Below are 13,708 nucleotides of genomic sequence, written 5' to 3' on the forward strand. Positions count from 1 at the left end.
CATCTCTTTCTATGACTCTAATCCTCCTGCCTTTCTTGTATAAGGACACTGGGATCCACTCAGTGAATCCACCTGGATAATTCAGGCTCCTTTCCTCATCTCAAGATTTAACTTAGTCACATCTGCAAATCCCTTTTGCCATGTGAGGTAACATATTCACATGTTCTGAGGATGAGTAGGTGGACGTCTTTGGGGGTGATGGTGGTCATTATTCTGCCCACCGCTGGAGTTTTGCAGGGGGAAGGGTAGAGAGGAGAGAGACAAGGAAAGAAATAGGAGCACTCTCTGGAGAGAAAGTGGAAACACAGCAGTCCTTCCTCAGCCCCTGATCAAGAACTGATTTGGGGCCAAGAATATCCCTAAAAATGGGGATAAGATAGCACCTGGATCTGAGAGCAAGGCTGGAGCAGAAGTGGTGCAGGGGAAGGGCTGGGAAGAGGCAGTGGGGGGTGCCTCTGGGGTGCAGAAGAGAGATGACACAAGTGCACCTCAGCTGCCCAGAGTGGGAATATCGTTCCCCTGCCCACGCAGGCCATGTGACCCACACACCTCAAGGAAGCCTGGGAAAAAGACCTCCTGAACCCTCAGCTGATAACGAGATGCACATGTGAAAGACAACAGTGAGGAAAGAACCCAAAGCTAGTTGAAATCATCTCTCTGAGCTGCGGCCTCAGAGTCCTTCACAGGCCCCATCAGCACCCTCGGTGAGGAGGAAACTCTCATGGAAGGGAGATGTTGGGCCCCATGCTTGCTGTGAGTCTCTCCACGCTTCAGCTTCCTAAGTAGGTTGAGACCAACATTTCCAAAAATATGTTATATTTGTTAGTCATCAGATGCTTAATATACACTTCCTTCCCTCAAGCTTCCTGAGCATTAGCCAGGATTCAGAATTTGGAGCTAATCCAGAGCCTGACTCTAGAGCCCTCTTGGGCCTTGTGCCTGTGACTGGGCCGGTAGACTACCTCCTCCTCCCCTTAGAAGAGAGGTTAGATTAAGTAGTTGCTACCTCTGGAGTCCCTTAAAATAGGAAAACTCAGAGGTTACCAGGAGGCAAGTGTTCTCCTTACATTCCTATATGACGCCCCCAGGTTGGTGGCTGTTTGTGTGTGAGTGTGGTCATATGTTTGTACTAGAAGACAGATTTATTTATCATTTTTGCATTCTTGGTTTCAGTATTTAAAATGGAATGAGTTAAAAACAATATTCTTTCGGACTTCCCTGGTGGTCCGGTGGTTAAGACTCTGGGCTTCCACTGAAGGGGGCATGGGTTTGATCCCTGGTCAGAGAATTAAGATCCCGCATGCAAGGCGGTGCAGCTAAAAAAAAAAAAAAATTCTTTGGCTGATGGCGCTTTGATGAATATAAACTAGGCAGGCTGAGAGTCGACCTAGAATGGAGAACTTCACTGTAATTCTGGTTGAGAACCACCGGGAGACTGATGTGGACCCACACACGTCCTTCCAGGGGGTCCTAGAGAGCTAACAGTTCAGGGCTTCATGAGAAACTCCGCATGTAGGTTTCCGCACCTGTACAATGGGAATTTATTTCAGCTGGCTCCTTGAATACTAAGCTCTTGCAGAAATGAATCACATTTAGAGTGTTTCCATTGTCCCTTTAGAAAAGAACATGTGTTCGAGAACTGTTTTCCCAAGGTCTCTGTTCGTGGCCTGTCCATAGGATCACGCTAATAATAACAGTAGACTTGAGCCAGGGATGCTGGCTGTTTTTCTGCAGAATCCATGTCATTTGTAAACATTGTTATCTTACTACTTCAGACACTGGGTTGAATGTAAATCCTGAAGTAAAACGTGTAGGACCAACTGTGAGTGTGCATGCCTGGCTGGACCAGCAATGACTTGGACAACTATTTCTGACTTCAGACTAGAGAGTTCTTCTGTGGAAGTAGATCTGAGCGTGTGAGCTAATGTTTGGAATTTTCTGGATAATTCTGTTGACTTCTGCCCTCTTAGATGCTAGCAGACTCCTGTCACATGGGTCTACTCTAAACAATGCCCACAAGGGCGATGGGCTTGTTGAGTCAAATGGCAGCCTCCCCAACCAAGGGACATTGGCAATGGACATGGTGAGGGCACAGTAGAGGGTCAATTCAGTGCATCTCTCTTGACCCAGACCAGCAGTGAGAGGGCATGTGGAGGCGAAGCTTTTCCTTCCTTGATCCTGAGTGGGAGTTATCTTAGTCTCAAGGCTACAGCTTTATGCAATATCATCATCTGCATATATAATATTTATCAAGGATCCACAACAGGCCAGGCCCAGAATGAAAGAAAAATCTATATAAGCCATGATTTCTGCCTCTGAGAAAATGACCTTTGAAAGGTAAAAGAGAGAATTTGAAAACACGTACACATTGAATTGTTTCATGGGACAAGTCACGTTGCTCTTGAGTTTCTCTCTCATGGAAGATAATAAAAATGGGAGATAGTGAAGTTGACCCTCCTTCAGCATTTACTGGCACGAATAAAGAGCTCATTGTTCAGTGTTTTGAAAACAGCCCTGAATGAAAACGTGATGGCATTAGCACACCTGACTGAAGGTTCTCTAGGGTTATTTTCTTGATTAACTTTAAGCCCAATGTCCTGGAAGTTTCTTCCCCAAAGACCTACCCTGGAACCTCTCCTGACCTTTTCTTCTCTCAGGGGCCCTTTTCTGTAGTGTGTTCCAGAAACACAGGCTCAGCTAGCTGCCTACAGAGCAGGGAAGATTTTACTGCCAGAGTGAAGGTCTGGGGAGTATTACCCTATGGAAAGGTGGGCAGTTGACAAGTCTTGTTGGCCATTTCAGCCTGGGTCAACATCTCCACCCTAACTGTGTTTGACATACATCCTTCATGTGACTTTCCAACCCTGAACTCAACTTTCTCCTGGCCCTACCTGGCTGAGGGCTGCTCTTTTAGCTCTCCTGGGCACGAAAGAGATGAGGCAATGCCTTTGCATTACTTTCTGAGAGAACCATTGAGTGTCCATCGATTATGCTCCAAGCAATTCTTTAAAGAAACCACAGTCTCCTGGGCACTTATTTCCAGAAATCTTCCTTACCTTTTTCCTTTCTTCCTGGACATTTTATTATCCATCCATATACATGCTCAATCTCTGCCATCACTCTCATAAAGTTTGAAGTCCTTTTTTGCTAATTTGCCTCTGATCAAGAAAGGTTGGTCCAAAAAATGGTCTCTTTAACTGAGTTGAACTCTCTTTCATTCAACAAATATTTATTGAGCATCTACTGTGTTCTAGGCACTGTGGTGAGGATACAATAGAGAACAGGACCAGTAGAACTCCTGCCCTCAACGAGTTCCCTGTCTAGTGAAGAGAAAAGAGACAAGAAAACAGGAGGTGATTGGTGATGGGTGATGTCTGAGCTGACATTTAAGGATAAATAGGACTCAGACAGGCAGAGCCTGGGCGCAAGGATTAGGGTTAGGACTGTTTACTAGCAAGGAAGCTACACAGCAATCCATGAGCATTTGAAGGTAGGATTTTATTTCCAAAAGATTGTATTAGGTAGGATTACATCTGATGGCAGGTAATAAAAAATTCAGGTTATATTGTTCTAACTATGTAAAAGTTTTCTTGTTCTCATTTAACACAAAGTCAGGGGCTAGGAAGCCCACAACTAGTATGATGTTGCCATGATGCCATCAGGAATCCAGGCTCCTGATTTTCGATTAGCATTCATCCTCAAGTTTGTCACCTCATGGCTGCAAGATGGCTGTTCAAAATCCATCATCACATACAAGTTCCATGCAGAAAGAACCAGGCAGGAAGGGCAAAATGCAAGGTACAAAGTGAGACTCCCTCCTTTAAAGAGCTTTCTGGGATGCCTCACCCAGTCATTTCTTCTTATACCTCTTTGGCTAGTATCATGTTACATGGCTGCCTATCTATAGGAGAGGCAAAGAGCATCACCACCATGAACAAAACTTGGGTGCTGTTAAAAGGAAGAAGAGGAAATTAGATATTGGATAAGGAACCAGCAGTTTCTGCAAGAGCGACAGAAGCAACAACAAAAAACAATACCTTCATTTTTATATTGCATCATATCCATTAATGCATCTTATCCTATGGAAATACAAGGAGGTGAAAGGCAGACATCCTTCTTTTTTCACAGAGACTTGCAGAAGCAATCTGACCTGCCCAAGGTTATCAGAAATACAATCCAGTACACTCTGAAGCCCGCAGCATATGTCATATATGATGTTGCTTATGAGTTATGCTCTATACAGTAGATCTTGGACATTCAAGAAGAGTATGTCCCAGGACTCTGAAACTCTATATTCAGGAAAAGACTGTAACATGTCACATCCCTAATAGAGCAGGAGGAAAGAGAAGTCAGGACCAGGATAGCAAAGCCTCTTGGAAATAGATGCTGAGCGAGCTGCCAGCTAGTCTCATCCACTATTACTAGTGACTATTAATAACAGCATTTATAACAATAGCTAACACTCATTGAGTCCTTTGTTCTTACAGGCATTATTTCATTCCACCTTCATAACAACACTGTGAGTTAAGCATACTATCATTGTCTTTCCTCTACAGAGGAGGATATGGAAGTTCAGAGAGGTTAAGCAACTTGCCCAGTGTCACATAGCTCATTCGTGGCAGAGCTAGGGTTCAGACTCAAGCCTGTTTGACTACAGCATCTAAACTCCAAACCTAATTTCCGTTTTACGGCTCTTCGCCGGATCTGACTCACTCTTGCATACCAGACAAAGAGAATGGAATTCAAATTAGGACCTCAAAAAAATTATAAATTAATAGATGCCATGCTTTCTCAAGGTTGCTTATCTCAGATCTAAAGTGTAGGAGTTAAATCTGTACATTCTCAGGGTCTACCGTAGTTAACTCTTTCAGCCCTGCCTTGGGTGAATGCAGACCTCTGATGTCAAATTCCCTCTGACTACACTGTTTATTGCACTTGGTCTCATCCTGGAGATTTTTGTCTGGTCTTCTTCCTGTGAAGTGGAGTTTGCTGTAATTGCTTGGTTGTCATTAATGTAACTATCCCTTTGAGCCATTTCTATTAAGGTTTAGGCCTTCAGTTAGCAAAACGGATTTTAATGTTTGTAAATATAATATGAGCTAGAAGGAGAGGAGTCTGGGGCTTCTGTGACATTCCAGAACTTAGGCGTGCAAAGTAGCCCTAGTGTTAAGATAGACAGTACAGCCTAGAATCACAGCTCTCAGCGCCGGAAGAGATGATATGGCCCAGCCTCTACAGAACCAAGTTGGTAAGGCATTATTAGCTCCATTTCAAAGGTGAGATGACTGAAGCTTAGAGCTTCAATGAAATGCCCGGAATCCGACAGCTAGTATCAGAGCCTAATTCAATTATTCAGGGGAGCGGGAGGAATGGAGTGACTTTTGTTCTTACAGATCAGGAGCCTATGTACACTGTTTGGACAGAACTTTATGTCTGTCTGTCAAGGCTCTTTATTAGTCTCAGAGAGAATGACACAGCCTATTCTGACATAGGGACAGTTTGCAACTTAACAAGGAAACCATCACTTCTCTTGCCTCTGTCAGTGTAGTCAGGACGGCGACAGGTAAAATACCTGAAATGCATATTCTAAATATACATGTATAGGTGGAGTTGGTTCACTTTAACATTCCTGTGTCACAATATCCAAAGATTCACTTTGAGCTCAGAGCTCCAAGCTGTGTTCCAAAAATGCTGATTTCATCCAGTGTCTTCCTCCAACAAGCTGGAGGACAGCTTCTGAGTATTTGCTTATTCACACGGTGGGCTCTGAATATGCCACGTTCATGCCCTCTTCCAACACAGATTAGCTTGCAGCCCATCTGCTCCCAGCCAGTGATGTAAATGTACCAGCTGCTTCCCAAGAACCAGTCGGCATCCTGTAGGAGGGGCAGGTCCCTTTCCCAGGTCCCTTTCCCTGCTGCCTGCTCTCAGCCCAAGCCCTCTCGCCGACCATGGTGGGTCCCCCCGTTCTCACATCTCCCCATCTGAGAATCAGAGCACACAATCCTCTCATGAGCCCATGATTTATCAGCACAGCTCCAGCTAAGGGCTCTAAGTCTGATTCTCTATGATCTACTGATTGTGGGAACATGGCAAGGGTTGTTTAAAGGGACTGGGCTGGGCTGGGCCCCTGCAGCTGACAGACAGAAGGTGGCTGGGGAAAAAGCTGCCCTCTAATCGGAAAATGAAGGCGCTTCTGTTGCTGGTCCTGCCTTGGCTCAGCCCTGCCAACTACACTGACAATGTGGGCAACCTACACTTCCTGTACTCAGAACTGTGAGTCCCCCCTCTCACCGTGCCTGCCTGTGTTTGTGTATTGGGTATGGTCGGGGGTGGGACCTGAGTCCGTTCCTTGGCTGGTATGTCGATTTAGAGGAATAAATTCCACATGCACTAGATGCACTTGGACAAAACACACTGCCGGCAGTTTCAAGCAGCGTGCTTAGCTGTCTGTGACTTAACAAAAAAACACCATCTTACTGATGCAATGCTTTCCCAACAAGGCATTTTCTTCCCTGCTTCTGTGCCAACACTGCTTTCTCTTTGTTGGTACTCTGCTTTTTCTCAATAGATGTGTCTTCTCTTCCTTCCATAAATAGAACCAAAGAACAGTTAAGAACAGAGGCTGCATGCACAGATGTGCAGTCTCTATCAGGCATTTCTAGTTATGAGCAGATATCATCCTTTTTTGAGACAGTCAGTCTCCATACCTGCAAACACAAAGAGTATCAGTACAGAGGCAAGATAGCCCTATAGGTAAAAAAAAAACTACATCCATTTTGGTTTTATTTTTGATAATTTTTATACATGGGAAAGCAGAAAGAACGCTGCAGTGAACACCCGTATTGATGTCACCTAGATTTAATGATTAACATTTTGTCACTTTTGCCTCATTTGTTTTATTTTTTTACGGAAGTGGTTTGGAGTAGATTGCAGTCATCATAACGTTTTACCTCTAAATATTTCATTATGCATCTCTAAAAAAGAAAGACATTTTCCTCCATGACCTATGCCCATTTTGTAAGAGGAAATGACTCATGTCTCCAACCTTTACAGTGATATTTTTCTGGCTCTTTTTTGTTAGTAAGCTTTGAAAGAGGATTGCAGACTGATGTGAACAGCTTCTAGCAATCAGGTGAAAGGTGCTGCTGTGTGTGCCTCAGTGTTTGCAGAATTTACAGAAATGTAGTTCTCCTTACTCACCAGACAGGTGAAAATAGCAAGAGTTGGCTTATGTATAAATTAGAGTCAGTGGGCAAATGAAGAGGGACTCTAGAAACAGAGTCCGAAGAGCCCAGACTAGAAAAGCTTGACTGGTCAGATTTAGATAGAGATCCCCACGTGTTTAGATATAACCAGTGCCTCTGTTATAGTTAGACAGACTAACCAATTTGCCCAGCACAGTAGATGCTCAATAAATGCTCCATAAGTAGAGCAAAGAATGAATGACCTGGGTCTTTGGAGGCACGTCATTCATTTTGAGGACTCTTCATTTCAGGATTTCCTGGTCCTACCTTATTGGAATGTTACCCCAGTCCACCTTGGATAAGAAGTTTCAAAGAGAAAGTAACTAGCTTAAGCCTGAATAGTGAGCATCTCCGGGGTGATGACATTGTGGAAGCTTTTCTAGACAAATATACAATGGCAGAATTAATTGGGATGGTGAAAAGGCCCTTTCCTCTCTCTTGATGGATGCCGAAGGTATCTGTGAAATCTAGTGCCAAAAAGCATTCCTCCCCACCCTTATCACCGGCACCCCTCCACCTCCACCCCCAGCCCCCATCTGCTATCCTTGTTAGTTGCTGTATTAGTTTCCTAGGGCTGCTGTAACAAATTACATACACAAAACAACACAAATTTATTCTCTCACAGTTCTGGAGGCTAGAAGTTTGAAATCAAGGTGTCAACAGGGCCACACCCTGTGAAGGCTGTAGGGGAGAATCCTTCCTTGCCTCTTCCAGCTTCTGGTGGCTCCAGGCATTCCTTGGCTTGTGGCTGCATCCCTCAAGTCTCTGCCTCTGTCTTCTCATGGCCTTCCACTGTGTGTGCTCTCTAATTCTACATCTTCTTCTCTTCTTATAAGGACACTTGTCACTGGATTTAGGGCCCACCTGGATAATCCAGGATGATCTCATCTTGAGAACCTTAGCTTAATTGCATCTATAAGACTCTTTATCCAAATAGGGTCACATTCACAGGTTCTGAGTGGCATATCTTTTGGGGGCCACCATTCAACCCATGACAGGTGCTAATGAGGAGGCTTTCCATTGAGTTACTTTCTGTTTTATAGCCTAATTAAAGGAAGGCTCTTCATACTGGCTTACAGTTTTCTTTTCTGCAAATACATGAATCAAAGGCAACTTTTCTGTTGAATAACTGAGTGAACGCAAGCTGGCCATTCTTTCTGAAATGTGAAGCAATCCAGGAAGCGTGATGCCAGAAAATTGCAAAGACCATGTTCCCATACTGATTTGACAGAACTTTCTTGGAAGCTTCCAGTTGCTAGGGATGCTTTATAAGAGAACTCTGTGCAGCTGTTACCTGATGCCGCTGGTGATAATGAATTAATCGGTGAATTAATGACACATTGCAGGTACTGTGGCAGGTGCTGGAAGGAATACGGGCAGTAAAAAACTAGTCACACTACCCACCCTCTAGGAGTTGAGGATCTAATTGAGAAGATAACATTTATGCAGATAAGAAATATGAACAATGATCCAAGGCATAAGAGGGTAAGTCTTTAAACAGTAGGGCAGGTAAGCGGTTGAGAGGAGGTGGAGATTATGCATTTCAGTGAAATCGATCAGGGAAAGCTTGGGGAGAAGTTGGGGTTTTGAGTGGGATCTTGAAGTAATTAGGGAGGAATTAGGCAGAGTCATGAGAGAGAAGGCATTTCAGGCAGGGTCAGTTGCACTGGTAAAAAGGGTTAGGAGGTTGCTAACCCTTTGGTTGTCAGCAAAGGTTTGGAAAACAACTGAGAGCCGTGAGTGGTACTGCTGGGTCTGCTCAGCATTCTCAGAGCAGGGGTCGTGGGGTGACGAGGCGCTACCGTAGGCCACTGGGATCTCGAAGGTGGAGGGGACTCACTGGGAAGCGTGGGAAGCCAAGCTTCCCCCTGCCACCCTCGTCCGAGCTTTGGCATCCGGGCCTTCGGTGAGGCTTGCCCTGGGTCCCGAGCTTGCAGCCGCAGAGCTCCTCCTGGATTTTCCTTTCTCTCTGACACCAAGGCTCTCTCTCAGGCTGAGTCCTGTTCCCTCAGGGCCCCGCTGGAAAACTGGAGCTAATCCAGTAAACGGATTCAAACTTAAGAGGTGGCACCTGGAGGTCTCAAACTCAAATGCCTACAGGAACCAGGGCAGGAGTTATCTGAACATGTGACTCGTTCGGGTATAAGACCAGAGGAAGAGGTGAGGCCTCTGAACAACTGCTGAGAAAATACGTATATATATATAATGTCTAAAGGCATTTAAACCCAAAATAAAACAAAAACACCATGTGCAATCCAGCAGATCGCTTCTGCCTGGTTTGGCCTTGAGGGCCAAGAGTTTATGACCCTGGGCAGCTGCTTCTTTAAACGTTTCCATTGACACCTGTTGCCATGACCCAGAGGAGAGTGAATTCCACGGAAGAAGCCTAAAACCAGAGTATTTGGTGTAAAGGAGTCCCAGTCAGAGGTTAGGGGACAGGGAGTCAAGGACTGCTCTTGGGGTCTACAAAAAGCATGCCCTAAGGATCAAGGGCAATGCTTTCTTCTACAAGCCCTCACTCCTCCGGACTCCCACAAACTCTTTTTGAACTTCCTAGACCCCCAAGCAAATTTATGAAATAGACTTTGAGTCTCGCGGACCTGAGCTTGGATCCAGCCTTCTCATCATTCTGGGCCTATTTACAGCCTCACGCGTGACAAGACTTACAGGTGAATGAAGTCCTTGGAACAGCGTGGGTTCTGAGGACCCCCCCCCCCACAGAAGTACCGAGGGCCCGGTTTGTCTTTTAAAATGCAGATGTTTGGGCTCTAAATCAATTCACTAAAACAAAAATCTTGGCAGGGGAGGGTGCCTCCATTTTCCTGCTTAAGTTCCCCAGGTGGTTCTTATGGAGCCCATTCTATTTTCATGCTTAACAAGCTCCCCAGGTGATCCTTATGGGCACTATAATTTAAGAACCTTTAGCTCCAGCTCAGAGGTCGACTCACTCTGACTTCCCCGCCATGGAAGATCATCTCTCTCCTCCTCTGCGTCTCCTCTGCTGTATATCACCTGCAGCGTTCCTGTCTGTCTCCTCTGCCTGGTGAGTCCTTAGAAGGAGAGCTTTTTGAGAGATGTTCATCTCTGTACACCCAGCTTCTGCGCAGTATAAGCTTAAGTTGAACTAAATGAAATGGATTTGCCTCGTGTCTTGGCTAATTCCTTGGCAAGCTGGCCTTATCTCAGGTTTTGCAGAAAGCAGCACCGGGCATGAATAACTGAGATGGTTGCTTCTCTGGTTAGTGATCTCCCATGGCTTTTGTAACATTTGTTTAAATATTTTGTTTAGCAAAAATCCCAGGGAAAAACCTTAGAGTTTGGTGGGGTGGTGAGATGCATTTTCTGGTCCAGCCCCTACTCTCAAGAGCCATTTACAGAAAATTGAAAGTTTCGTCATCTTTCCCTAGCCTTTCAAATTTCTAGCTCCTACAGCCCCTGAAAAGACTTCTTACTTTGTGTCCTATTTTGGTAGATGCTGTGTTCATGCCCATGGTGTAAAGTCTGAGTGAGTTTTGAGTAGGCGTACAGTAAGTTGGAGCCCTGTTTTTCAAAGTAGGTAACTGTCCATTGTTTTAGAGATGAAGGTATCGATAAGACAGCTAGGCGTGGTCGCTGGGGGATGAGAGGTCCCTGAAACTGGTGCTACTGTTGTAGCTGTGTGGCTTCTCAGAAAGCCAGGGCATGCTGGCTGTCTTTCTAGCTTACAGTCAAATATTCCTGGTTGGGAACCGGCGTCACTATGAAAAGTACCCATGCCCGTATCTGGAGACAAAAATTACACTCTCTCCCCTGACTCCTGTAGAGATAGTAACTCTAAGGAGGGAAGGTTTATTCCCCCTAGAGTTTTGTGCTCGGGAAATTAAAATGAACAACTCCAGTTTTGCAACTTGAATCATTTAAGGTTGTGGAAAAATGTCTCCTGGAGAAACTGCCAAAAGCAGCAGGAGTTATGAGGCAGCCCTGTGTGTGTCCTTCCTGGGACACATGTCTCGGGTCCAAGGAGCCCAACCACCTATAGCCTCCCTGGCAGAACTTCCTTGAACCAACCTGTACAACACCCGTCTGACAAATTCCACTGTCTTTGTTGGGGCTCACGGGCCAAAAAGAGCCTTAAATCACACCCAGCTGGGCATTCTGGGCTTTCAAATGAGGAGATGGTTTGCCCTGGTCCGACTTCTCCATTTCCCCTTCTCTGGGTGAAGGTCATGCAGCAGCGCCAGTCTCCTCCCTGCTGGCTTCAGCCAGACTTGGCCATGAACTACACAGCCTGGGGAGGCATCTTTTTTTAAGGGCACAGGGCATATCTAGATTGTTGCTGTTGGATTCTTTCTTGTGTGAATGAGGAGGAAGAGGGTTGAGGGAGAGGAGTGCAGTGGGATGACCTCAGCGTCCTTTTCCTCCTCACTTCATTTGCACTGTGTTAACGACTCCCAACACTTTCCAAGTTTAAACCAATAGGGCGAACTCTATGGGTTTGCCAGGAAAAGCTTTCCAAGTTGAGTCTCAAAGAAATTGTTTCTTTTTCATCAAAATTGAAAAGGGAAAAAAAAAAAAAACCTGCTGATATCTGGATTTTTCTCATCCTATGTTTTGAGAATCTGAAGTTGAGTTTAGATTAGGATTTAGAAGGAAGGAGAGAGAGTTTACAGAGGAAATGGAGTGAGGTGGAGAAATCCTACTCCAATGGAGAGGAGCAAAGCCAGGGCCCATCTGGGTTCAGTGACTCTCAATGTCTTTCAAAGAGTGGCAGCTCCACACACGTCTAATAGGGCATTTTTTTCTTAAATCTACAACTTGCGTATTTGGAAGGAAATTGAAGCCGCATGTTCCTGATCTATTTACACTTCACTCATCAAAATGGTGCTTTGTAATGATTCTTTGTCCAAAGAACATAGTGATTCTGTTTAATGGTCTTATTTTTTTTCTCCTTGAGAATTAGCAAGTTCTCTTTTGCCAGCAGAAAAGCAACACCAGTCCCAAACCATTTGTTTTCTGGTCTAAAAGGCAAAACCCGAGGGCTTCCAGGTACCACTACAGTGCTTGGCAAATTGTGTCTTTCTTGGTGTCACCTGACTATGTCAGGTGGATGAAAGACAAAGTGGAGTTGTTGTTTTTTTTTTTTTTAATATCAGGCCTCACTGATTGCTTCATGTTTGGTGATTTTTTTATTTTATTTTTATGATAAATCTCAACGCAAAAGTAGAGTATAAGGAATCCCCATGTACCCTAATACCCACCTCCAATAAGTAACAATTCATGGATATCTGTTTTCCTCTGTATCCTCCTTTGAAGCAAATCTCAAGCATCATATTTCATCTGCAAACGTTTTAGTATTTACCTCTAAAGGATAAAGATTCTTAAGAAATGTAACCATAACACTAATATCACACCAAAAACAACCATAATTCCTTAACATCAAATATGCAGTCAGTTCAAATTTTCCCTTTTGCCTCATAACTTTTTATAGTTTGTTTGAATCGTGAGCTAAATAAAGTTTACACATTACAACTGGTTGCCATATCCCAAGTCCTCCTCCCTTCCCCCTCCAGACTCCATGGAAGCAAAGGTGTTCTTGAGGTAAATTCTGAGGAATATAACTTTGGAAAACTCCCAATACTGGGTTAGTAGCTGAAAAAGAAAAATACAGCAATTATTTTAATTTCCTATCAAATTGAGGGAAATGTAAGGAAGACAAGATCCAAAGCACTGAACAATCTTGTAAATTTAACCAAGATGGGTGTTTCTGATGACCTTGTCACCCAGAAGCTTTAAGAGAGGGAACTTAAAGAGGATGGGGAAATATCTTCTCCCTAAGGTGATAATCTCCCAATTTTTTTTTTTTAAACTAAGTCTCAATTGTCTTATGTCATTGCTGTATTCTTAGTTTTTTGTTTTTTGGTTTTTTTTAAAATTTTTATTTATTTATTTATTTATTTATTTATTTTTGGCTGTGTTGGGTCTTCGTTTCTGTGCGAGGGCTTTCTCTACTTGTGGCAAGTGGGTGCCACTCTTCATCGCAGTGCGCGGGCCTCTCATTATCGCGGCCTCTCTTGTTGCGGAGCACAGGCTCCAGACGCGCAGGCTCAGTAGTTGTGGCTCACGGGCCTAGTTGCTCCGCGGCATGTGGGATCTTCCCAGACCAGGGCTCGAACCCGTGTCCCCTGCATCGGCAGGCAGATTCTCAACCACTGCGCCACCAGGGAAGCCCCCAATTTTTTTCATCACAGACCTGTATCAATAAATTTGTTCATATGCCTGTCATACATATGATTTATAAATTATGCACATGTATTACTGTATTATATCCATTGTAAGACATACAAAAATACTGTTAAAGGATCAGGAAATTCTGCATAAGAGTTCTATTACAGTCTCCGCACATTCCTCATGGGTGTCATCACTTTGGAGACCACCGGCGGAGGAACAGTCTCTCGGGACTGGCTGGCATCAGAACACAACCC

At 44.4% G+C, this 13,708-nt stretch overlaps 2 protein-coding genes across 9 annotated transcripts in view; one reads left to right on the forward strand and one right to left on the reverse strand.

Annotated features, from left to right (window-relative positions):
• Nucleotides 1-13,708, reverse strand: part of FIP1L1 (factor interacting with PAPOLA and CPSF1) — a 313,257-nt gene that overhangs the window by 112,727 nt on the left and 186,822 nt on the right. The gene's annotated exons all lie outside the window — the stretch shown is intronic.
• LNX1 (ligand of numb-protein X 1) overlaps nucleotides 1-13,708 on the forward strand; it is a 229,478-nt gene that overhangs the window by 96,874 nt on the left and 118,896 nt on the right. The window contains exon 1 of one of the 7 annotated variants that reach the window (XM_082462245.1): nucleotides 1,478-6,276. The exons of the other annotated variants lie outside the window; for them this stretch is intronic. Coding sequence (XP_082318371.1) covers nucleotides 6,185-6,276 — 92 coding nt within the window. The 5' untranslated portion in view covers nucleotides 1,478-6,184. Of the gene's footprint in view, nucleotides 1-1,477; nucleotides 6,277-13,708 lie in introns of those variants that run through there. 7 annotated transcript variants of the gene reach the window in all.

This window comes from Balaenoptera physalus, assembly GCF_965194825.1.
Source record: "Balaenoptera physalus genome assembly, chromosome: 5".
Taxonomy (NCBI): Eukaryota; Metazoa; Chordata; class Mammalia; order Artiodactyla; family Balaenopteridae; genus Balaenoptera; species Balaenoptera physalus.